The sequence below is a fragment of the Pristiophorus japonicus genome, chromosome 22 (assembly GCF_044704955.1).
Source record: "Pristiophorus japonicus isolate sPriJap1 chromosome 22, sPriJap1.hap1, whole genome shotgun sequence".
Classification (NCBI taxonomy): domain Eukaryota; kingdom Metazoa; phylum Chordata; class Chondrichthyes; family Pristiophoridae; genus Pristiophorus; species Pristiophorus japonicus.
The window spans coordinates 29,710,456-29,734,896 of NC_091998.1; the positions used below are offsets into that span (position 1 = coordinate 29,710,456).

Here is a 24,441-nt window from a genome sequence, read left to right on the forward strand (position 1 = left end):
ATCTGAGCCCCCCCGCCCCCGCTCATTCTGGCAGGATCTCTGGGCTATGCAGTGGGCCGTGATTGGGTGGCCTGGTGCCCTGGCACACTATGGGTCGAGTGGATGGACAGTGGGGGAGGGGATGATGGTCATGTCTAGGTTCCTTGTAGGACACAGGGTTGATCTGTGTCTCAGCTCTCAGGCAAACTGCTGGATAGTGTGCAGCAGTGTCCTGATCACTCATAGATTGTGTGTGGACCAGTGCCCGAGATCTCCCCTGGATTGTGTGTGGACCTGTGTCCGAGATCTCCCCTGGATTGTGTGTGGAGCAGTGTCCGAGATCTCCCATGGATTGTGTGTGGACTTGTGCCCTAGATCTCCCATGGATTGTGTGTGCACCTGGTCCGAGATCTCCCATGGATTGTGTGTGGACCTGTGCCCGAGATCTCCCATGGATTGTGAGTGGAGCTGTGCCCAAGATCTCCCATGGATTGTGTGTGGACCTGTGTCCGAGATCTCCCATGGATTATGTGTGGATCTGTGTCCGAGATCTCCCATGGATTTTGTGTGGATCTGTATCCGAGATCTCCCATGGATTGTGTGTGGACTTGTGTCCGAGATCTCCAATGGATTGTGTGTGGACCAGTGCCCGAGATCTCCCATGGATTGTGTGTGGATCTGTGTCCGAGATCTCCCATGGATCGTTTGTGGATCTGTGCCCTGATCTCCCATGGATTGTGTGTGGACCAGTGCCCTAGATCTCTCATGGATTGTGTGTGGACCTGTGCCCTAAATCTCCCATGGATTGTGTGTGGACCTGTGCCCTAGATCTCCCATGGAATGTGTGTGGATCTGTGCCCTGATCTCCCATGGATTGTGTGTGGACCTGTGTCCGAGATCTCCCATGGATTGTGTGTTGACCTGTGTCCGAGATCTCCCATGGATTGTGTGTGGACCTGTGTCCGAGATCTCCCATGGATTGTGTGTGGACCTGTGTCCGAGATCTCCCATGTATTGTGTGTGGATCTGTGTCCGAGATCTCCCACAGATTGTGTGCGGACCTGTGTCCGAGAGCTCCCCTGGATTGTGTGTGGAGCAGTGTCCGAGATTTCCCATGGATTGTGTGTGGATGTGTGTCCGAGATCTCCCCTGGATTGTGTGTGGACCTGTGCCCTAGATCTCCCATGGATCGTGTGTGGATCTGTGTCCGAGATCTCCCCTGGATCGTGTCTGGATCTGTGTCCGAGATCTCCCATGGATTGTGTGTGGACCTGTGTCCTACATCTCCCATGGATTGTGTGTGGACCTGTGTCCGAGATCTCCCATGAATTGTGTGTGGACCTGTGCCCGAGATCTCCCATGGATTGTGTGTGGACCTGTGCCCGAGTTCTCCCATGGATTGTGTGTGGACCTGTGCCCGAGATCTCCCATGGATTGTGTGTGGACCTGTGCCCTAGATCTCCCATGGATTGTGTGTGGATCTGTGCCCTGATCTTCCATGGATTGTGTGTGAACCAGTGCACGAGATCTCCCCTGGATTGTGTGTGGATCTGTGCCCGAGATCTCCCATGGATTGTGTGTGGACCTGTGTCCGAGATCTCCCCTGGATTGTGTGTGGACCTGTGTCCGAGATCTCCCCTGGATTGTGTGTGGACCTGTGTCCGAGATCTCCCATGGATTGTATGTGGACCTGTGTCCGAGATCTCCCATGGATTGTGTGTGGACCTGTGTCCGAGATCTCCCATGGATTGTGTGTGGATCTGTGCTCTAGATCTCTCATGGATTGTGTGTGGATCTGTGCCCTGATCTCCCATGGATTGTGTGTTGACCTGTGCCCCTGATCTCCCCTGGATTGTGTGTGGACCTGTGTCTGAGATCTCCCCTGGTTTGTGTGTGGACCTGTGTCCGAGATCTCCCCTGGATTGTGTGTGGACCTGTGTCCGAGATCTCCCATGGATTGTGTGTGGACCTGTGTCCGAGATCTCCCATGGATTGTGTGTGGAGCTGTGTCCGAGATCTCCCACGGATTGTGTGTGGACCTTTGCCCGAGTTCTCCCATGGATTGTGTGTGGACCTGTGCCCGAGATCTCCCATGGATTGTGTGTGGACCTGTGCCCTAGATCTCCCATGGATTATGTGTGGATCTGTGCCCTGATCTTCCATGGATTGTGTGTGAACCAGTGCACGAGATCTCCCCTAGATTGTGTGTGGATCTGTGCCCGAGGTCTCCCATGGATTGTGTGTGGACCAGTGCCCTAGATCTCCCTTGGATTGTGTGTGGATCTGTGCCCGAGATCTCCCATGGATTGTGTATGGAGCTGTCTCCGAGATCTCCCATGGATTGTGTGTGGACCTGTGCCCTAGATCTCCCATGGATTGTGTGTGGACCTGTGTCCGAGATCTCCCATGGATTGTGTGTGGACCTGTGCCTGAGATCTCCCATAGATTGTGTGTGGACCTGTGCCCTAGATCTCCCATGGATTGTGTGTGGACCAGTGTCCGAGATCTCCCATGGATTGTGTGTGGACCTGTGTCCGAGATCTCCCATAGATTGTGTGTGGACCAGTGCCCGAGATCTCCCATAGATTGTGTGTGGATCTGTGCCCGAGATCTCCCATGGATTGTGTGTGGAGCTGTGCCCTAGATCTCCCATTTATTGTGAGTGGAGCTGTGCCCGAGATCTCCCATGGATTGTGTGTGGACCAGTGCCCGAGATCTCCCATGGATTATGTGTGGATCTGTGTCCGAGATCTCCCATGGATTGTGTGTGGATCTGTGTCCGAGATCTCCCATGGATTGTGTGTGGATCTGTGTCCGAGATCTCCCATGGATTGTGTGTGGACTTGTGTCCGAGATCTCCAATGGATTGTGTGTGGACCTGTGTCCGAGATCTCCCATAGATTGTGTGTGGACCAGTGCCCGAGATCTCCCATAGATTGTGTGTGGATCTGTGCCCGAGATCTCCCATGGATTGTGTGTGGAGCTGTGCCCTAGATCTCCCATTTATTGTGAGTGGAGCTGTGCCCGAGATCTCCCATGGATTGTGTGTGGACCAGTGCCCGAGATCTCCCATGGATTATGTGTGGATCTGTGTCCGAGATCTCCCATGGATTGTGTGTGGATCTGTGTCCGAGATCTCCCATGGATTGTGTGTGGATCTGTGTCCGAGATCTCCCATGGATTGTGTGTGGACTTGTGTCCGAGATCTCCAATGGATTGTGTGTGGACCAGTGCCCGAGATCTCCCCTGGATTGTGTGTGGACCAATGCCCGAGATCTCCCCTGGATTGTGTGTGGACCAGTGCCCGAGATCTCCCATGGATTGTGTGTGGATCTGTGTCCGAGATCTCCCATGGATCGTGTGTGGACCTGTGCCCTGATCTCCCATGGATTGTGTGTGGACCAGTGCCCTAGATCTCCCATGGATTGTGTGTGGACCTGTGTCCGAGATCTCCCATGGATTGTGTGTGGATCTGTGTCCGAGATCTCCCATGGATTGTGTGTGGACCAGTGTCCGAGATCTCCCATGGATCGTGTGTGGACCTGTGCCCTGATCTCCCATGGATTGTGTGTGGACCAGTGCCCTAGATCTCCCATGGATTGTGTGTGGACCTGTGCCCTAGATCTCCCATGAATTGTGTGTGGACCAGTGCCCTGATCTCCCCTGGATTGTGTGTGGACCTGTGTCCGAGATCTCCCATGGATTGTGTGTGGACCTGTGCCCTAGATCTCCCATGGATTGTGTGTGGACCTGTGTCCGAGATCTCCCATGGATTGTGTGTGGACCTGTGCCCTTGATCTCCCATGGATTGTGTGTGGACCTGTGTCCGAGATCTCCCATGGATTGTGTGTGGACCTGTGCCCTTGATCTCCCATGGATTGTGTGTGGATCTGTGCCCTTATTTCCCATGGATTGTGTGTTGACCTGTGCCCTAGATCTCCCATGGATTGTGTGTGGATCTGTGCCCTGATCTCCCATGGATTGTGTGTTGACCTGTGCCCCAGATCTCCCCTGGACTGTGTGTGGACCTGTGTCTGAGATCTCCCCTGGTTTGTGTGTGGACCTGTGTCCGAGATCTCCCCTGGATTGTGTGTGGACCTGTGTCCGAGATCTCCCATGGATTGTGTGTGGTCCTGTGTCTAAGATCTCCCATGGATTGTGTGTGGAGCTGTGTCCGAGATCTCCCATGGATTGTGTGTGGACCTGTGCCCTAGATCTCCCATGGTTTTTGTGTGGATCTGTGTCCGAGATTTCCCCTGGATTGTGTGTGGATTTGTGTCCGAGATCTCCCCTGGATCGTGTCTGGATCTGTCTCCGAGATCTCTCATGGATTGTGTGTGGACCTGTGTCCTACATCTCCCATGGATTGTGTGTGGACCTGTGTCCGAGATCTCCCATGAATTGTGTGTGGACCTGTGCCCGAGATCTCCCATGGATTGTGTGTGGACCTGTGCCCGAGTTCTCCCATGGATTGTGTGTGGACCTGTGCCCGAGATCTCCCAAGGATTGTGTGTGGACCTGTGCTCTAGATCTCCCATGGATTGTGTGTGGATCTGTGCCCTGATCTTCCATGGATTGTGTGTGAACCAGTGCACGAGATCTCCCCTGGATTGTGTGTGGATCTGTGCCCGAGATCTCCCATGGATTGTGTGTGGACCTGTGTCCGAGATCTCCCCTGGATTGTATGTGGACCTGTGTCCGAGATCTCCCCTGGATTGTGTGTGGACCTGTGTCCGAGATCTCCCATGGATTGTGTGTGAACCTGTGTCCGAGATCTCCCATGGATTGTGTGTGGATCTGTGCCCTGATTTCCCATGGATTGTGTGTTGACCTGTGCTCCTGATCTCCCCTGGATTGTGTGTGGACCTGTGTCTGAGATCTCCCCTGGTTTGTGTGTGGACCTGTGTCCGAGATCTCCCCTGGATTGTGTGTGGACCTGTGTCCGAGATCTCCCATGGATTGTGTGTGGACCTGTGTCCGAGGTCTCCCATGGATTGTGTGTGGAGCTGTGTCCGAGATCTCCCATGGATTGTGTGTGGACCTGTGCCCTAGATCTCCCATGGTTTGTGTGTGGATCTGTGTCCGAGATCTCCCCTGGATTGTGTGTGGATTTGTGTCCGAGATCTCCCATTTATTGTGAGTGGAGCTGTGCCCGAGATCTCCCATGGATTGTGTGTGGACCAGTGCCCGAGATCTCCCATGGATTATGTGTGGATCTGTGTCCGAGATCTCCCATGGATTTTGTGTGGATCTGTGTCCGAGATCTCCCATGGATTGTGTGTGGACTTGTGTCCGAGATCTCCAATGGATTGTGTGTGGACCAGTGCCCGAGATCTCCCCTGGATTGTGTGTGGACCAGTGCCCGAGATCTCCCATGGATTGTGTGTGGATCTGTGTCCGAGATCTCCCATGGATCGTGTGTGGACCTGTGCCCTGATCTCCCATGGATTGTGTGTGGACCAGTGCCCTAGATCTCCCATGGATTGTGTGTGGACCTGTGTCCGAGATCTCCCATGGATTGTGTGTGGATCTCTGTCCGAGATCTCCCATGGATTGTGTGTGGATCTGTGTCCGAGATCTCCCATGGATTGTGTGTGGACCAGTGTCCGAGATCTCCCATGGATCGTGTGTGGACCTGTGTCCTGATCTCCCATGGATTGTGTGTGGACCAGTGCCCTAGATCTCCCATGGATTGTGTGTGGACCTGTGTCCGAGATCTCCCATGGATTGTGTGTGGACCTGTGCCCGAGATCTCCCATGGATTGTGTGTGGACCTGTGTCCGAGATCTCCCCTGGATTGTGTGTGGACCTGTGTCCGAGATCTCCCCTGGATTGTGTGTGGACCTGTGTCCGAGATCTCCCATGGATTGTGTGTGGACCTGTGTCCGAGATCTCCCATGGATTGTGTTTGGACCTGTGTCCGAGATCTCCCATGGATTGTGTGTGGATCTGTGCTCTAGATCTCCCATGGATTGTGTGTGGATCTGTGCCCTGATCTCCCATGGATTGTGTGTTGACCTGTGCCCCCGATCTCCCCTGGATTGTGTGTGGACCTGTGTCTGAGATCTCTCCTGGTTTGTGTGTGGACCTGTGTCCGAGATCGCCCCTGGATTGTGTGTGGAACTGTGTCCGAGATCTCCCATGTATTGTGTGTGGACCTGTGCCCTAGATCTCCCATGGATTGTGTGTTGACCTGTGCCCTAGATCTCCCATGGATTGTATGTGGACCTGTGTCCGAGATCTCCCCTGGATTGTGTGTGGACCTGTGTCCGAGATCTCCCCTGGATTGTGTGTGGACCTGTGTCCGAGATCTCCCATGGATTGTGTGTGGACCTGTGCCCTAGATCTCCCATGGTTTGTGTGTGGATCTGTGTCCGAGATCTCCCCTGGATTGTGTGTGGATTTGTGTCCGAGATCTCCCCTGGATCATGTCTGGATCTGTGTCCGAGATCTCCCATGGATTGTGTGTGGACCTGTGTCCTACATCTCCCATGGATTGTGTGAGGACCTGTGTCCGAGATCTCCCATGAATTGTGTGTGGACCTGTGCCCGAGATCTCCCATGGATTGTGTGTGGACCTGTGCCCGAGTTCTCCCATGGATTGTGTGTGGACCTGTGCCCGAGATCTCCCATGGATTGTGTGTGGACCTGTGCCCGAGTTCTCCCATGGATTGTGTGTGGACCTGTGCCCGAGATCTCCCATGGATTGTATTCGTGTCTGCAAGTTTGATATGTGTTTTTATACTTTTCTTTTGGCTTTGGATTTTTAGTCTTGAACATAAATCCAAAATCCCCTGCCTGGCAAAAAAATATGTCAAAGTAATTCTGGGCATCGATGAAAACGATTTGGTCAGGAGGCCTCCTCAGCCCAGCACTATAGCACGAGACCCGGCACCATGAGCTGTTCAGTGCTTCTTGGAATCACGGCTTCGACTGATGTAAAAGTCAGTCCTGTTCCGTGGCTGCTAATAGCCCAGGAGACACTTGATGCTTGAGGACAGCAGAGTTCACAGAATACAGAATGGCTCGGATATTCGCACATTTTCAGCTGTCAGAGTCTCGTTTCCATTGATATCAGTGGAGCCCGGCTCAGTTCCACTATTTATAACCAGTCTAATATCTTCAGGCTGATTGATAGCAATGGGCCCCTTTGTGCACTGTGTCTAACTAGGACTCAGACTGTGTGCTGTGGATATTATTTGGACTGTGTTACACTACACGGTACAGTAGAAGATAGGCAGTCAGGTGCTGCGTGTGCCTTGCACTGTCATTAGTGAGCAAACAGATGGGACGACCACCATTTTGAGTGGTGTGCAGAAACTCTGGAGTTAGAAAGAAAGACTTGTATTTATATGGCGCCTTACACGACCACCGGTCATCCCAAAGTGCTTTACGGCCAATGAAGTCCTGTTGATGTGTATTCACTGTTGTAAGGAAGGAAATGCAGCAGCCAATTTGCACACAGCAAGCTCCCAAAACCAACATTGTGATAATGACCTGATAATCTGTTTTTAGTGATGTTGATTGAGGGATAGATATTGGCCAGGACACCGGGGAGAACTCCCCTGTTCTTCTTCAAATAGCATCATGGGATTCTTTTTACATCCACCTGAGGGAGCAGACGGTGCCTCGGTTTAACAACTCATCAGAAAGATGGTGTCATGTATGTAGACCATGTATACTAACTGTATAGTCACATATGGTGTGCCACCAGAGGGCACTGCGGTGGGAGACCTGAGGGTCACCTGCATAGGTGTGCAGGGCCCAGTATAAAAGGCTGCCCACCATGCTTGTACCTCACTCTGGAGTTACCATACTAAGGTCACAACAGCTCAAGTACAATACTAGACCTCGTGGAGTCATTCATAAGAGTATTAAAGATATTCTTTAATAGACGGCACCTCTGACAGGATAGCATTCCCTCAGTACTGCACTGGACTGTCAACCTGGTTTATGTGCTCAAGTATCTGGAGTGGGGTTTGACCCCATGATGTTCTGACTCAGAGGTGAGAGTGCTATGAGCTGAGGCTGACACGTAAATAAGGTTAACGCCTAGGTTAAGTTACGCGTGCTTTTCTATTTCATGCTGAGAATTGCATCACTGACACTGTGCTGTACGACCCAACACTGTCGACAGTGATAGGATTCCAGCAATATATTGGTTTCATAGTCAACCTGGTTTGGAGTTTGAAGGATTTTAAACAATGATTGTGGCCACTGCACGTGGATGTGAAGTGGATAAATGTGATATAGTCACATGTTCATCTCCTACTGCTGCAGGATGTCCCAGCCATGATCTTATTGAATGGCAGAGCAGGCTCAAGGGGCCAAATGGCATACTCCTGCTCCTATGTTCTTTTGTCTCAAGGCTGCCTCCTGCAAAGGCCGAAGACAACCTGAACCACTCACAAAGCACCCGCTGTCCAAGGCCGGAGTCAGTCAGTGCCTACAGCCAGGTCAGCCTCTCTTCAACCCCATGAATTTCAACCCTCCCGGTGGTCCGTTGATTTTACACTAGAGCAGGCCGGACTCTCCCAACACAGGACACAGAGCTGGGCTGTTAGCTGAGACAGAGACTCATGCCTGGGATCAGATCCCAGCACTCACTTGCCACAACTGCAGGGACACAAGGCTAGAAACCTAGAAACATAGAAACATAGAAAATAGGTGCAGGAGTAGGCCATTCGGCCCTTTGAGCCTGCACCACCATTCAATAAGATCATGGCTGATCATTCCCTCAGTACCCCTTTCCTGCTTTCTCTCCATACCCCTTGATCCCTTTAGCCGTAAGGGTCATATCTAACTCCCTCTTGAATATGTCCAATTAACTGGAATCAACAACTCTCTGCAGCAGGGAATTCCACAGGTTAACAACTCTCTGAGTGAAGAAGTTTCTCCTCATCTCAACCCTAAATGCTTACTCCTTATCCTTAGACTGTGTCCTCTGGTTCTGGACGTCCCCAACATCGGGAACATTCTTCCTGCATCTAACCTGTCCAGTCCTGTCAGAATTTTATATGTTTCTACGAGATCCCCTCTCATCCTTCTAAACTCCAGTGACTACAGACCCAGTCGATCCAGTCTCTCCTCATATGTCAGTCCTGCCATCCCGGGAATCAGTCTGGTGAACCTTCGCTGCACTCCCTCAATAGCAAGAATGTCTTTCCTCAGATTAAGAGACCAAAACTGAACACAATATTCCAGGTGAGGCCTCAGCAAGGCCTGTACAACTATAGTAAGACCTTCCTGCTCCTATACTCAAATCCCCTAGCTATGAAGGCCAACATATTATTTGCCTTCTTCACCGCCTGCTGTACCTGCATGCCAACTTTCAATGACTGATGTACCATGACACCCAGGCCTCGTTGCACCTCCACTTTTCCTAATCTGCCGCCATTCAGATAATATTTTGCCTTCGTGTTTTTGCCACCAAAGTGGATAGCCTCACATTTATCCACATTATACTGCATCTGCCATGAATTTGCCCACTCAACTAACCTGTCCAAGTCACCCTGCAGCCTCTGAGTATCCTCCTCACAGCTCACACCACCACCCAGCTTAGTGTCATCTGCAAACTTGGAGATATTACACTCAATTCCTTCATCTAAATCATTAATGTATATTGTAAATAGCTGGGGTCCCAGCACTGAGCCCTGTGGCATCCCACTAGTCACTGCCTGCCATTCTGAAAAAGACCCATTTATCCCGACTCTCTGCTTCCTGTCTGCCAACCAGTTCTCTATCCACGTCAGTACATTACCCCCAATGCCATGTGCTTTAATGTTGCACACCAATCTCTTGTGTGGGACTTTGTCAAAAGCCTTTTGAAAGTCCAAATACACCACATCCACAGGTTCTCCCTTGTCCACTCTACTGGTTACATCCTCAAAAAATTCCAGAAGATTTGTCAAGCATGATATCCCTTTCATAAATTCATGCTGACTTAGACCGATTCTTTCCAAATGCGCTGCTATTTCATCCTTAATGATTGATTCCAACATTTTCCCCACTACTGATGTCAGGCTAACTGGTCTATAATTACCCGTTTTCTCTCTCTCTCCTTTTTTAAAAAGTGGTGTTACATTAGCTACCCTCCAGTCCATAGGAACTGATCCAGAGTCGATGGACTGTTGGAAAGTGATCACCAATGCATCCACTATTTCTAGGGCCACTTCCTTAAGTACTCTGGGATGCAGACTATCAGGCCCTGGGGATTTATCAGCCTTCAATCCCATCAATTTCCCTAATACAATTTCCCGCCTAATAAGGATTTCCTTCAGTTCCTCCTTCTCACTAGACCCTCGGTCCTCTAGTATTTCCGGAAGGTTATTTGTTTCTTCCTTCGTGACAGAGCTAAAAAAACACAACTTGATTTCGCTTGGCATGCAAGGTGGTGAGAGAGGAGGAGTTTTGTACTTTGATCCCTAAACAATGGAGATGCCAGGAATTTGTTCATAGTGGCCAGTGCTTGAGCAGGTCACAAGCTCTGTTCTTTGAAGGGGAGGATGTGAGATGGATAGTGTACTAGCTCATTGTGTTCGAATAATAAACAACACCACGTTCCCACTGTCTTTGTGATGCCCAGTATTTTGCAAAGGCCAGCGACACAGTACTCTGTGCTCAGTGTCGCTGGGTGCCCGCTGGACTGTGACAGCCAGGGATCTCAGTAATGCAGTGGTCCCTAAGTGGCGAAGGCCATTCACGCACCTGGTCTCCTGCACCAATGTCTTCTTCGTCTCTGTCTAGATGAACGCCCTGCGCGATGTCTGGCGACTGCTGCTCCAAAGCAATCAGCACGTTGCAGGTCTTGTAGTCAAAGCCTGTACACGGCCAAAACACAGTCAGAGCCCAGCTCTATCAGCAACATGCACACATACACGAGGACGCGACACACAGTGCAGAATTTATAAATTCAAATGCAGGACTTTCCTTTTCCCTTTGCTTTCCAACTCACCGGTCCAGTGTCCAGAACTATGTCTGCTGACCAGTTTCAGTGACCAAAACTTTGTCCAGAACTGTGTCCAGTGTCCAGAACTGTGTCCTGAACTGAGTCCACTGACCAGTGTCAGTGACCAGAACTCTGTCCAGAACTGTGTTCAGTGTCCAGAACTGTATCCAGTGTCCAGAACTGTGTCGGCTGACCAGTGCCAGTGACCAGAACTGTGTCCAGAACTGTGTCCAATGTCCAGAACTGTGTCCAGAACTGTGTCCAGTGACCAGAACTGTGTACGCTGACCAGTTCCAGTGACCAGAAATGTGAGCAGAACTGTGTCCAGTGTCCAGAACTGTGTCCTGAACTGAGTCCACTGACCAGTGTCAGTGACCAGAACTGTGAGCAGAACTGTGTCCTGTGTCCAGAACTGTGACCAGAACGTTGTCCCATGTCCAGAACTGTATCCACTGACCAGTGCCAGTGACCAGAACTGTGACCAGTGTCCAGAACTGTGTCAGAACTGTGACCAGAACTGTGTCCAGTGACCAGAGCTGTGACCAGTGTCCAGAACTATGACCAATGTCCAGAACTGTGACCAGTGTCCAGAACTGTGACCAGAACTGTGTCCAGTGACCAGAGCTGTGACCAGACTGTGTCCAGTGACCAGAGCTGTGACCAGAACTGTGACCAGTGTCCAGAACTGTGACCAGAACTGTGACCAGAACTGTGTCCAGAACGTTGTCCCATGTCCAGAACTGTATCCACTGACCAGTGCCAGTGACCAGAACTGTGACCAGTGTCCAGAACTGTGTCAGAACTGTGACCAGAACTGTGTCCAGTGACCAGAGCTGTGACCAGTGTCCAGAACTATGTCCAATGTCCAGAACTGTGACCAGTGACCAGAACTGTGACCAGTGTCCAGAACTGTGACCAGAACTGTGACTAGAACTGTGACCAGTGTCCAGAACTGTGACCAGAACTGTGACCAGAACTGTGTTCAGTGACCAGAGCTGTGACCAGAACTGTGTCCAGTGACCAGAGCTGTGACCAGAACTGTGACCAGTGTCCAGAACTGTGACCAGAACTGTGTCCAGTGCCCAGAGCTGTGACCAGAACTGTGACCAGTGTCCAGAACTGTGACCAGAACTGTGTCCAGTGCCCAGAGCTGTGACCAGAACTGTGACCAGTGTCCAGAACTGTGACCAGAACTGTGTCCAGTGCCCAGAGCTGTGACCAGTGTCCAGAACTATGACCAATGTCTAGAACTGTGTCCAGAACTGTGACCAGTGTCCAGAACTGTGACCAGAACTGTGACCAGTGACCAGAACTGTGACCAGTGTCCAGAACTGTGACCACAACTGTGACCACAACTGTGTCCAGTGACCAGAGCTGTGACCAGAACTGTGACCAGTGTCCAGAACTGTGTCCAGAACTGTGACCAGTGACCAGAACTGTGACCACTGTCCAGAACTGTGACCAGAACTGTGTCCAGTGACCAGAACTGAGTCGAGAACTGTGACCAGTGACCAGAACTGTGTCCAGTGCCCAGTGCCAGAATTGGGACCAGTGTTCTAGAACACAGCAATAGAAACGTCAACAATGATTAAATTGACGATGTCTGATTGTGAATTATTTTGTTTGTACAAATCTTACAACGTTTGGAATGAGTGAATGTGACTTAAATGAGTTCTTGTGAAATTCCAAGATGTTAACAGAATAATGAACACATTCTGCATTTGAATATTAGAGTGGCACAGTTTGGTTTCGAGCATTCTGGCTGGCACTGGCTGGTACTGACTGGCACTGGCTGGCACTGGCTGCTAATCTAGGGAGACTTTAGGAGCCATAAACCATCCACACACCTGTGTCAGTGAGCGAGGGCAGTGCATTGGTGCTGGGGGCAGGCTCTTGCTGCTGTTGGTGAGTGCGGGCAATGCTGTGATCAGACCTGGCTGCCATTGATGAGTGAGTTTAACAGTTTCAGATTTTGGGTGAATGGTGCTGGCACTACACTGTCTAGAGGCTTTGTGCTCGAGTTACCAGACCTCAACTGGGACAGCAGCAGTTGAGACGCTACACGTGTCCGCAGTGTGAATTATTTTGGTTGTACATATCTTAGAACGTTTGGAAACAAGCGAATGCTACTTAAACGAGTTCACTGACCTGGGTGGGAAGTGCACCTGTACAGAATCGGCACAAGGACAGGACTGGAGTTGGCTATTGTAATGTATGCACCCGGTGAGTGTACTCACAGGTTTGTAGAGCTGTTGCATTGTGAGTGGCTTAGCCAATCACGTGATGTTCACAAGACTCAATTAAAACCCCAGCCAGTTGGGTTCCACAATGAGGTATGCAGTTGTGAGCCTGGTGGATGAACTGGTAATGTGTAGTGTGATTGTTAAACCTATTGCTAATAAACCAACTCGTTCTTAATAGCAATGTGTTGCTGTGAATTCTTAAGCAACGAACCCGTGAAGCAGATACATTACAGCTATGATACCTTACAAGATTGAATATCACTGTTGAGGCTCACAGGTGAGGAATGATGACTTGGATGAGGTACAAGGGGGATCTATCAGGGGACAACCCCCAGCTTGAGTCTGTGCCATCAGCAGAGAAGCCCAGCAAACTGAAGATACCTTGAGATCAGTTTTCATTGTGTTGAGTAATTGTGTGGAATTGATATAGAATTAAACTGAGAAATACTTCACGTTGAAACATGAGACTGTTAAATGATGGTACATTTCTTGTGCAATGGGGCTGGATTTTCAGTCTGTCACCATTACCGCCTCTGTTTTCACCCCGGAGAGGCGGTAATGGTGACGGAAAGCATTTCTGGGCGGATGGCCAGCTTCTAGCGCCCTGCCGGGATATTCGGTGGCGGGTTTGCGGGGCGCGGAGCAGTACCGCCCGGGAGAGGCGAGCCCGTGTGCAACACCCCTGGTTGCGACACCGGCTTGAAATTTGAAACTCGCTCGATCAGTAGCGCCCCGCAGCGCCCCCTAGTGGGACCGCCTGTGAAAGCTGGCGGTCCGAGCTATGGCAGCCGCAGTGAGAGGGGGAATGTCGACCCGAGGTAAGTGTGATTGTGTTTTATTTTTGCAATTCATGTGGATGTGGCATCAGGAAAGTATTGGGAATGTTTTTGGTGTTATTTTTCCAGATTTTTTTTTTCACGGAAGCCTCTCTTAGGGCGCTCAAAGGCCGGCTCTTTAGTTCGGGATTTTCAGTTGCTCAGCCGGCCTATTGCCCTGAGAGGTAATACCTCCCTTAGCACTCTGCACTCGGGGCCCAGCTGCTGAATTTTGCGGCTGGATACGCAAACCATTTCCCGGCGCAAAATTTACCGCCCCGCCCGGGTATAACACCGCAACAGTGGCACGACCGAATTTCCAGCCCCGTGGTCTCTTAGTTGAAATAAAGTTGATGCCGAGTGACCTTTCACTGACCTTTAGCAGAATCATCATATCCAATGTACCGTATCGTGTCCCTCACCACCTTCTGGTAATCAACAACTCCACGAGAGGTGATCTCCCCACATAAGAGCACCATCCCAGTCTTGCAGACGGTCTCTGTGAAGAAACAGGAGGGAAATGGCGATGAGCTCGGAGGCTGATCTCTTAGACTTGGAGACATTTTGCTTTGTTGTTGGTCATCAGGAGAGCTGTCAGCGTTGGGGATTGAAACACTTTCTATTTCGAGTGCCCAGTGTCAGCATCAAGCACAGCCAGGTCATGGTTAGACATGGGCTGAAGCTTCTGCACTCCTATGGAGTACAAAAGTAGGGAAGTCCTGCTACAACTGTAAAGGGCGTTGGTGAGGCCACACCTAGAGTACTGCGTACAGTTTTGGTCTCCTTATTTAAGGAGGGATGTACATGCATTGGAGACAGTTCGGAGAAGGTTCACGAGGTTGATTCCTGAGATGAGGGGGTTGTCTTATGAAGTAAGGTTGAGCAGGTTGGGCCTATACTCATTGGAGTTTAGAAGAATGAGAGGTGATCTTATCGAAACATGTAAGATTCTGAGGGGGCTGGACAGGGTAGATGCAGAGAGGATATTTCCCCTCGTGGGGGAATCTAGAGCTAGGGGTCATTGTTTCGGAATAATGGGTCGCTCATTTAAAACGGTAATGAGGAGGAATTTCTTTTCTCAGAGGGTCGTGAACCTTTGAAATTGAGGCCAAGACCAGATCAACCATGATCTTATTGAATGACGGAGCAGACTTGAGGGGCCAAATGGCCTACTCCTGCTCCTATTTATTATGTTCTTATGTACAATACGCTTCAAACCTCTTGTTGAGTTGGTGGACAGCCACATTTCAACTAACAGTAGCATCATTAATATTACATATGTAATTTAGCAAAATGAACTAATAAGGTGAATTTTAAAAGTTTAAAACTGCTCGGAACACCACTTGCCTTCATACATAAGAACTAGGAGCAGGAGTAGACCCTTTGGCCCCTCAAGCCTGCTCTGCCATTCAATAAGATCATGGTTGATCTTCGACCTCAACTCCATTTTCCCGCCTGATCCTCATAAGCCTCGATTCCCTTAGTGTCCAAAAATCTATCGATTTCAGCCTTGATATATTCAACGACTGAGCATCCACAGCCCTTTGGGGTAGAGAATTCCAAAGACTCACAACCCTCTAAAGGAAGAAATTGCTCCTCAAATCTGTCCTAAATGGCCGACCTCTTATCCTGAGACTATGCCCCCTAGTTCTAGATACTCCACCTAGGGGAAACAACCTCTCAGCATCTACCCTGTCAAACCCTGTAAGAATCTTATATGTTTCAATGAGATCACCTCTCATTCTTCTTCTTCAGAGAATATAGGCCCATTCTACTCAATCTCTTCTCATAGGACTTCCCTTGCATCCCAGGAATCAATCTAGTGAACCTTCGTTACACCTCACCTAAGGCAAGTGTGTCCTTCTTTAGGTACTGAGGCCAATACTGTGCACAGTAAAAGAGGAGTGGAGAAAAGGAAAGGATGCTATAGACAATAAAAACAGAAAATGCTGGAAATCTCAGCGGGTCAGGCGGCATCTGTGGAGAGAAACCGAGTTATCGTTTCAGGTCGATGACCCTTCCTCAGAACTGGCGAAAGTTCGAAGTTAACAGATTCTTAAGGAGCACTGAAAGGGGGAGGGGAGGAAAGAACCAAATGGAAGGTCTGTGACAGGATGGAAGACTGGAGAGATTAGACAGACAAAAGGGATGATGGGCCGACTTGAGACGGGAATGGCAGAAGTTAGAAAAAGATGAATCTCGATAGGGTGTGAATGGCGGAATAATTACTAGTTGCCATGGGAAACAGAGAGAGAAGAAAATACATAACATCGGGGGTGGGGAGTGGCGGGGGATGGCAGGGTGGTTGTGGCTTTCCAACATTCATAGTACCAATGAAAACCATCCATTAAATCCACAGACCTATAGATCGAATAGGGGACTTGCACTGGAGCTTTGGAGTCTGGGTAAGCCCACTGCCATGGCATTGTCCAACATCAGACAATGTCCACCTGCTGATAACCATCCAGCCCTTCAGCAAGTCACTGCTTGGAATTGTTGCCCTTAACCAAATGTCGGTGTGTACCTGGGCTCAGGACTATAATTATTTATTGTTTGTTGTCTACATCTGTCACGCTATTCCTTCTGATTGGTTAAATTCTGCAGAGTCTTTGTTTTGCCACTTCCTAATTTGTTATTTGCTGCGTTGCTAATCTCACCAATCATAGTGCGCAAACGGTAATCGACCATACTCCATAATTCCTTCGTTTCAGAATAAGGGGTCGCCCATTTAAAACGGAATTGATGAGAAATTTCTTCTCTCAGAGGGTCGTGAATCTTTGGAATTCTCTGCTCCAGAGAGCTGTGGAGGCTGGGTCATTGAATATATTGAAGGTGGAGATAGACAGATTTTTAAGCGATAAGGAGTAAAGGGTTATGGGAAGTGGGCAGGGAAGTGGAGCTGAGTCCATGATCAGATCAGCCATGATCTTATTGAATGGCGGAGCAGGCTCGAGGGGCCAAATGGCCAACTCCTGCTCCTATTTCTTATGTTTTTATAATCACCCACATTCTATAAAAGCCAAGCAGTTCCAATCACCAATCACAGACCCTACTTCCACCATACTCTCAGATCCAGGACAGGCCCCGTGACGACTTTATCACAGTTTACAAGGTCCCAAGGGTTACAGATAAGAGCATAAGAAATAGGAGCAGGAGTAGGCCACACGGCCCCTCGAGCCTGCTCCGCCATTTAAACAATCATGGCTGATATGATCATGGACTCAGCTCCACTTCCCTGCCCGCTCCCCATAACCCCTTATCCCCTTATCGTTTAAGAAACTGCCTATTTCTGTCTTAAATTTATTCAATGTCCCAGCTTCCACAGCTCTCTGAGGCAGCGAATTCCACAGATTTACAACCCTCTGAGAGAAGAAATTCCTCTTCATCTCAGTTTTAAATGGGCGGCCCCTTATTCTAAGATTATGCTCCCTAGTTCTAGTCTCCCCTATCAGTGAAAACATCCTCTCTGCATCCCCCTTGTCAAACCCGCTCATAATCTTACACGTTTCGATAAGATCACCTCTCGTTCTTCTGAATTCCAATGAATAGAGGCCCAACCTACTCAACCTTTCTCTCAAACTCTAGGGACCAGGGGAACTGCCTCAAGTTTAGGTTAGGAAAGTTAAACAGATTAAAGTATTTCACACAAGGGTGGTGTATGTGCGAAAGCGGCAGCCCCAGAAGGTTTGTTGCTTTCAGAGAGGTCAGCCCTCTCTCCCAGCTCAAGGCCTCTGTCATGGTATATTGTGTCCCGGCCTTAAATCCTTTGCAATGATCTCCTGATCAGTTACACTCCCAGCCTCAGAAACCTGCCTCCTGACCTGGGGCAGCTCCACTGCACTCTGTTTAAACAGGGCTTCAAGCTGGCCCGAAGCTTCCTGAGCTCAAGTTTCTGGTTACAGCATTCCATTGTGAGGGCAATCTCATTAGGTGCATCATTTATATGTAGTGCTTTAATTAAGTCATACAGATACAGAGCTGTATCTGTGTACTGAGTTTTAAAGCCATGTTCTGAGCTAGACTGGAAATCAAAGGCTTGACCTCTGACTCTCCCCCACCCCCAACTTTGTGCGCCCAGGGATTGGCCGATCAAACCGCCACTCAAATCAGCTGTGATCAGAAATTTACCCCGCCCACATGACTGGTCAGTCAAGCCCCTGATCCACTGAGTGACAAAGTAATCATTTGGCCATGTAATGTGTCAATGTATACGAGAATACGTTTATTGAGCACCCAGTGTCTGATGTGGTGCACCCGGAAGGAATATTGGTGCAGCTGGTTTATCTGGGTCTAAGTCCTCACGTGCTGAATCCAAATCTGCATTCCCAAAAGCTGTGTGCTGTGAATTTACGTAGAATTTAGACAACAGAATCAGGCCATTCAGTCCAACAGTTCGATATGTGTCCATGTTCCACATGAGCTCTCTCCTACAACAACATGGGGTCGAAATGGTCTCGCCGGGTTTGAGGCTGAGCGCTGATTTTAACGGCAAGCAGTAGGTGCTGCCTCAAACTGCAAAATCCAGTTTTGCCGCCCGAAGATGAGAGCAGCACTAAAAGTGGCGTTGCACACTCACCCTCGGGCACCAACGGAGCGGCGTCTCAGGAAGCCGACCGAATTTCCCAGCGAGTTAAAAAAATGAAGAAAAAAATAGTTTGCCACACTTTCCCTTACCCTCACCCACCGCTCCCAATAATACCTTTCCCAGGCTGTACAGACGCCGGCCGGTAAGGCCACCGCACTCACCGAATCTCGCATCGGCGGCGGCAAGGGGGCGTTGCACGCTCGATGATGTCACCACGTGGGTGGCCGCCGAGCGCGCAGCGGTACGTCCTGTCGCCGCCCCCACTGCCCAACTAAATGAACCGTGAGGCCAGGAACCCTGTCGCCGCCGACGGTAAGCAAATAGCCGCCCCTCATTAAGGAAGAAATAGCGGGACATCTAGATAGGAATAGTGCAATCAAGCAGATGCAACATGGATTCATGAAGGGAGAATCATGTTTAACTAATTTACTGGAATTCTTTGAGGATATAACGAGCATGGTGGATAGAGGTGTACCGATGGATGTGGTGTATTTAGATTTCCAAAAGGCATTCGATAAGGTGTCACACAAAAGGTTACTGCAGAAGATAAAGGTACGCGGAGTCAGAGGAAATGTATTAGCATGGATAGAGAATTGGCTAACTAACAGAAAGCAGAGAGTCAGGATAAATGGGTCCTTTTCGGGTTGGCAATCGGTGGTTAGTGGTGTGCCACAGGGATCGGTGCTGGGACCACAACTGTTTACAATATACATAGATGTCCTGGAAGAGGGGACAGAGTGTAGGGTAACAAAATTTGCAGATGACACAAAGATTAATGGGAAAGCAGGTTGTATAGAGGACACAGAGAGGCTGCAAAGAGATTTGGATAGGTTAAGCGAATGGGCTAAGGTTTGGCAGATGGAATACCATGTTGGAAAATGTGAGGTCATCCACCTTGGGAAAAAAAACTGTAAAAGGGAATATTATTTGAATGGGGAGAAATTACAACATGCTGCGGTGCAGAGGGACCTGGGGGTCCTTGTGCATGAATCCCAAAAAGTTAGTTTGCAGGTGCAGCAGGTAATCAGGAAGGCGAATGGAATGTTGGCCTTCATTGCGAGAGGGATGGAGTACAAAAGCAAGGAGGTCCTGCTGCAACTGTACAGGGTATTGGTGAGGCCGCACTGTGTGCAGTTTTGGTCACCTTACTTAAGGAAGGATATACTAGCTTTGGAGGGGGTACAGAGACGATTCACTGGGCTGATTCCGGAGATGAGGGGGTTACCTTATAATGATAGATTGAGTAGACTGGGTCTTTACTCGTTGGAGTTCAGAAGGATGAGGGGTGATCTTATAGAAACATTTAAAATAATGAAAGGGATAGACAAGGTAGAGGCAGAGAGGTTGTTTCCTCTGGTCGGGGAGACTAGAACTAGGGGGCACAGCCTCAAAATATGGGGGAGCCAATTTAAAACCGAGTTGAGAAGGAATTTCTTCTCCCAGAGGGTTGTGAATCTGTGGAATTCTCTGCCCAAGGAAGCAGTTGAGGCTATCTCATTGAATGTATTTAAATCACAGATAGATAGATTTTTAACCAATAAGGGAATTAAGGGTTACGGGGAGCGGGCGGGTAAGTGGAGCTGAGTCCACAGCCAGATCAGCCATGATCTTGTTGAATGGCGGAGCAGGCTCGAGGGGTTAGATGGCCTACTCCTGTTCCTAATTCTTATGTTCTTATGTTATGTTCTCTCCGGCGGTAACAGGTGGCGTAAGGAACTGAATTTCGACCCCTATATCTCACCCTATCAGCATAGCCTGTTCCTTTTTCCCTCATGTACTTATCGAGCTTCCCCTTAAATGTATCTCTGCTATTTGCCTCAACCACTTCATGTGGGAGCAAATTCCACATTGTCACCACTCTTGGGTAAAGAAGTTTCTCCTGAATTCTTTATTGGATTTATTTGTGACTTTCTTATATTCATGACCCAGAGCTTTGGTCTCCCCCACAATGGGGAACATCTTCTCTATGACTACCCTATCGAACCCCTTCATGATTTGAAAGACCTCTATCAGGTCACCCCTCAGCCTTCTCTTCTTTAAACAATAGAATATTTAACCTCAGTTGTGCTGAATGTAGTTTAATAGCATTGCTCTAATATGAAATTTATCCAAAATCCTTTCTGAAAACACCACACTGTTCTGGACTGCTGACGATGTAACTCACTCACCACATGCTACCTTGGCGTCAGGATCCTGCTTCAGGTGGGCGTCCAACACGGCGTCACTGATCTGATCACAGATTTTATCTGAAGAAGAGAAGGTGGCATTAACAGCTACAGCAGCCTGAATCTGTATCAGTACCTTTAACAGTAGGATGTCCCAAGGGGCTCCACGGATGGGTGTAGGACAAGGAATCAAACTCTGAGCCAGGAAGAGGGAGGTTAGGAGAGCAGACAGAAATCTCGGACAAAGTGATGGATTTAGAAACAATATTAGAAGAAGACTTGGCGGAGTCTGGGGGGGCAACATTCGACCTGCATACCCTAGTCCAGCAGAGCACCTGATCCCCTTTGTAGCTGAATGCCTGTGGTCCCGTGTATTTGGGTACTCGTGGTCCCGTGTATTTGGGAACACGAGGTCCATGTATTTGGGTACACAAGGTCTGTGTATTTGGGTATACGAGGTCCGTGTATTTGGGTTCCCGAGGTCCCGTGTATTTGGGTACACAAGGTCCGTGTATTTGGGTACATGAGGTCCGTGTATTTGGATACATGAGGTCCGTGTATTTGGGTGCCTGTGGTCCCGTGTATTTGGGTGCCTGTGGTCCCATGTACAACAAGAACAACAACATTTATTTATATAGCGCCTTTTAACATAGTAAAATGTCCCAAGGTGCTTCATAGCAGGGTTATAAGACGAAACAGATAAATTTGATACCGAGCCACATAAGAAGAAATGACAAAGCTTGGTCAAAGAGGTCTTAAAGGAGGAAAGAGAGGTAGAGAGACGGAGAGGTTTAGGGAGGGAGTTCCAGAGCTTGGGGCCCAGGCAGCTGAAGACACGGCCACTGATGGTTGAACGATTATAATCAGGAATGCTCAAGAGGGCAGAATTAGAGGAGCGCAGATATCTCGGGGGGTTGTGAGGCTGAAAGAGATTACAGAGATAGGGAGGGGCGAGGCCATGGAGGGATTTGTAAACAAGTATGTACCTCTGAAGGGGCTTGTTGGAGGTGGGGACGTTAACATTATGAAGTCCCGAATGATTTGGGCAGTATTTATACAGAAGTTTCCCTCAGTAGATTAAAGGGGTCATTTAGAGCCCACAGACAGAATGGAGCAGCACGAGTTGACTCAAGGCCCATTTCTGGGACTGTGATTTCATCAGCCCTTTCGGGACATCCTCGTTGACGCACGTTGCCAGGGGAAGGGAGGACTTGCCCCACCTGAAGGGCGGGGAGTTACCCGGGACAGATGTCACACATTCGTTGTTAGGCCCCTCGCTCACTGAATGATCAGACCCTTGATTTGCCAAGCCAGCAGAATACAAGTGGCTGGTCTTCTAGGTCTGAGCAGAGCAGGGTGGATACTATAATGTATGCACCTGGTGAGTATGCTCACAGGTTTGGAGGGGAGCGGGCAGGTCGGAGGGCCTCCTCGTAGGACTGCTCCTGGGCACGGCCAAGGGGGCCATCAACCGGCCCAGGCAGCGGGCGGTCGAGGGGGTCGTTCAGCCCGACTGCCTGCCTCTCTTCCGCGGTTACATCCGAGCCAGGGTGTCCCTGGAGATGGAGCATGCGGTGTCCACCAGTACACTCGCGACGTTCCGCAAGAGGTGGGCGCTGGAGGGACTGGAGTGCATCATCACCCCCGGCAACCAAATTTTAATTTGATCCATTTAATGTTTAAAGTTTAATTTGTTAATCTGTTGGTTTTAGTGCCCCTTTAATAAGGGGGGAACTTGATTATTGGTTCAACAAAATAGTTGTAGAGCTGTTGCATTGTGAATGGCTTAGCCAGTCATGTGATGTTCACAAGGCTCAATAAAACCCCAGCCAGTTGGGTTCGGGGGGATCCACGATGGAGCAGGTAGTTGTGAGCCTGGTGGATGAACTGGTAATGTGTAGTGTGACTGATTGCATAGATTATGAAAGAAAATGGGATTTGCTTAAATTTCTAATGATGAGAATGATTAACTGGAACCAGAGTAGTTATGTCATTGCAACAGCAGTTCCTTATTCCCCTTCCGCAGTAGAAGTGCCAATAAAACCAGCTGTACACATGACGTCAGAAACCAACTAGTTCTTAATAGCAACGTATTGCTATGCATTCTTAAGCAAAGAACCCATGAAGCAAATACATTACAAATACGGCCTTTGAGGAAAGAGGGGGAGTAAATCACAGAATAAATGAGGACGTTTCACGGCCAATTTAAGACCCGAAAACACCACAAGGCAGAAACGGAGAGTTGCTCTTCAAACAGCCAGCCCGGAGCTGATTGACATATTGTTCTCAGCTTTCTCCTCTCCCTAGCTGGAGACTGACTTACACACTGAACTGCTTCACAAGTTCTCAAGTACCTCCCCCCTGGCCACCCTTCATGTTCGGACCCAGGCAGTGAGCGTCGATGAGCTATTTGACCACAGGGGGCACCACAGCTGTTCCTGCTCACGTCTAATTCGACCCACGTGTGCTGGGACTCACTGGGCAGTGATCAGGAGGGAGGTAGCTCTAGCCGATTTTTCCCACCCCTTGGCCCGATTGAGAATGATATTTGAGCCACAACTTTAGCCTGAATGGGATTAGCTAACACAGCAATGGCTGGGAACGTTTAACTCTCCTCCTATTACTCTGTCGTCATGTGTACAGCTGGTTTTATTGACGCTTCTACTGTGGAAGGGGAATAAGGAACTGCTGTTGCAATGACATAACTACTCTGGTTCCAGTTAATCATTCTCATCATTAGAAATTTAAGCAAATCCCATTTTCTTTCATAATCTGTGCAATCAATCACACAATGAAAATGCAAACGGTCACAGTTGTCAAAGTGTTAATGGTGGTTAATTAATTAAACTGGCATTTTTCGCCAAGTGGTTTTTAAAATTAATTCTTAGGATGTGGGCGTCGCTGGCAAGGCTGGCATTTATTGCCCATCCCTAATTGCCCTTGAGAAGGTGGTGGTGAGCCGCCTTCTTGAACCGCTGCAGTCCGTGTGGTGAAGGTGCTCCCACAGTGCTGTTCGGGAGGGAGTTCCAGGATTCTGACCCAGCGACGATGAAGGAACGGCCGATGTGTTTCCAAGTCAGGGTGGTGTGTGACTTGGAGGGGAACTTGGAGGTGGTGGTGTTCCCATGCGCCTGCTGCTCCTGTCCGTCTAGGTGGTAGAGGTCGCGGGTCTGGGAGGTGCTGCCGAAGAAGCCTTGGCGAGTTGCTGCAGTGCATCTTACAGATGGTGCACACGGCAGCCACGGTGCGCTGGTGGTGGAGGGAGTGAATGTTTCAGTGTCTGACTGACAATGAGCTGATACAGCAGGCTGGCTGGCTGCATGAGAGGTGTAGGGTGCAGTACAACAGGTGGTGTGTGCAGCACACTGCACCTCTCGGTTACATTACGTGCCGCCACACTACCCTGTGCCAATTGCTAGCAGTCCGAGCACAGATGGATAGCCATCTCTAGGCTGCTCAATGTGCTGCCATTGGTGAGATAGAGGCAAGTGCTTGCCACCGGTCTCCCGGGGAGAAAGACGCGTGTTCACTTCCGGGAAAGAAAAAAAAAGAAAGAAAGACTTGCATTTATATAGCGCCTTTCACAACCACCGGATGTCTCAAAGCGCTTTACAGCCAATGAAGTACTTTTGGAGTGTAGTCACTGTTGTAATGTGGGAAACGCGGCAGCCAATTTGCACCCAGCAAGCCCCCACACACAGCAACG

The 24,441-nt window shown here is 49.4% G+C and overlaps 1 protein-coding gene across 1 annotated transcript in view; it reads right to left on the reverse strand.

Moving 5' to 3' along the window:
* The window catches only part of LOC139234934 (S-adenosylmethionine synthase-like), a 55,279-nt gene that overhangs the window by 19,666 nt on the left and 11,172 nt on the right, over positions 1 to 24,441 (reverse strand). Inside the window, exons 2-4 of the mRNA XM_070865849.1 lie at positions 20,739 to 20,816; positions 14,362 to 14,484; positions 10,687 to 10,799 (exon numbers count right to left, since the gene is read on the reverse strand). Of these exons, the coding sequence (XP_070721950.1) occupies positions 10,687 to 10,799; positions 14,362 to 14,484; positions 20,739 to 20,816 (314 nt within the window). The remainder of the gene's footprint in view (positions 1 to 10,686; positions 10,800 to 14,361; positions 14,485 to 20,738; positions 20,817 to 24,441) is intronic.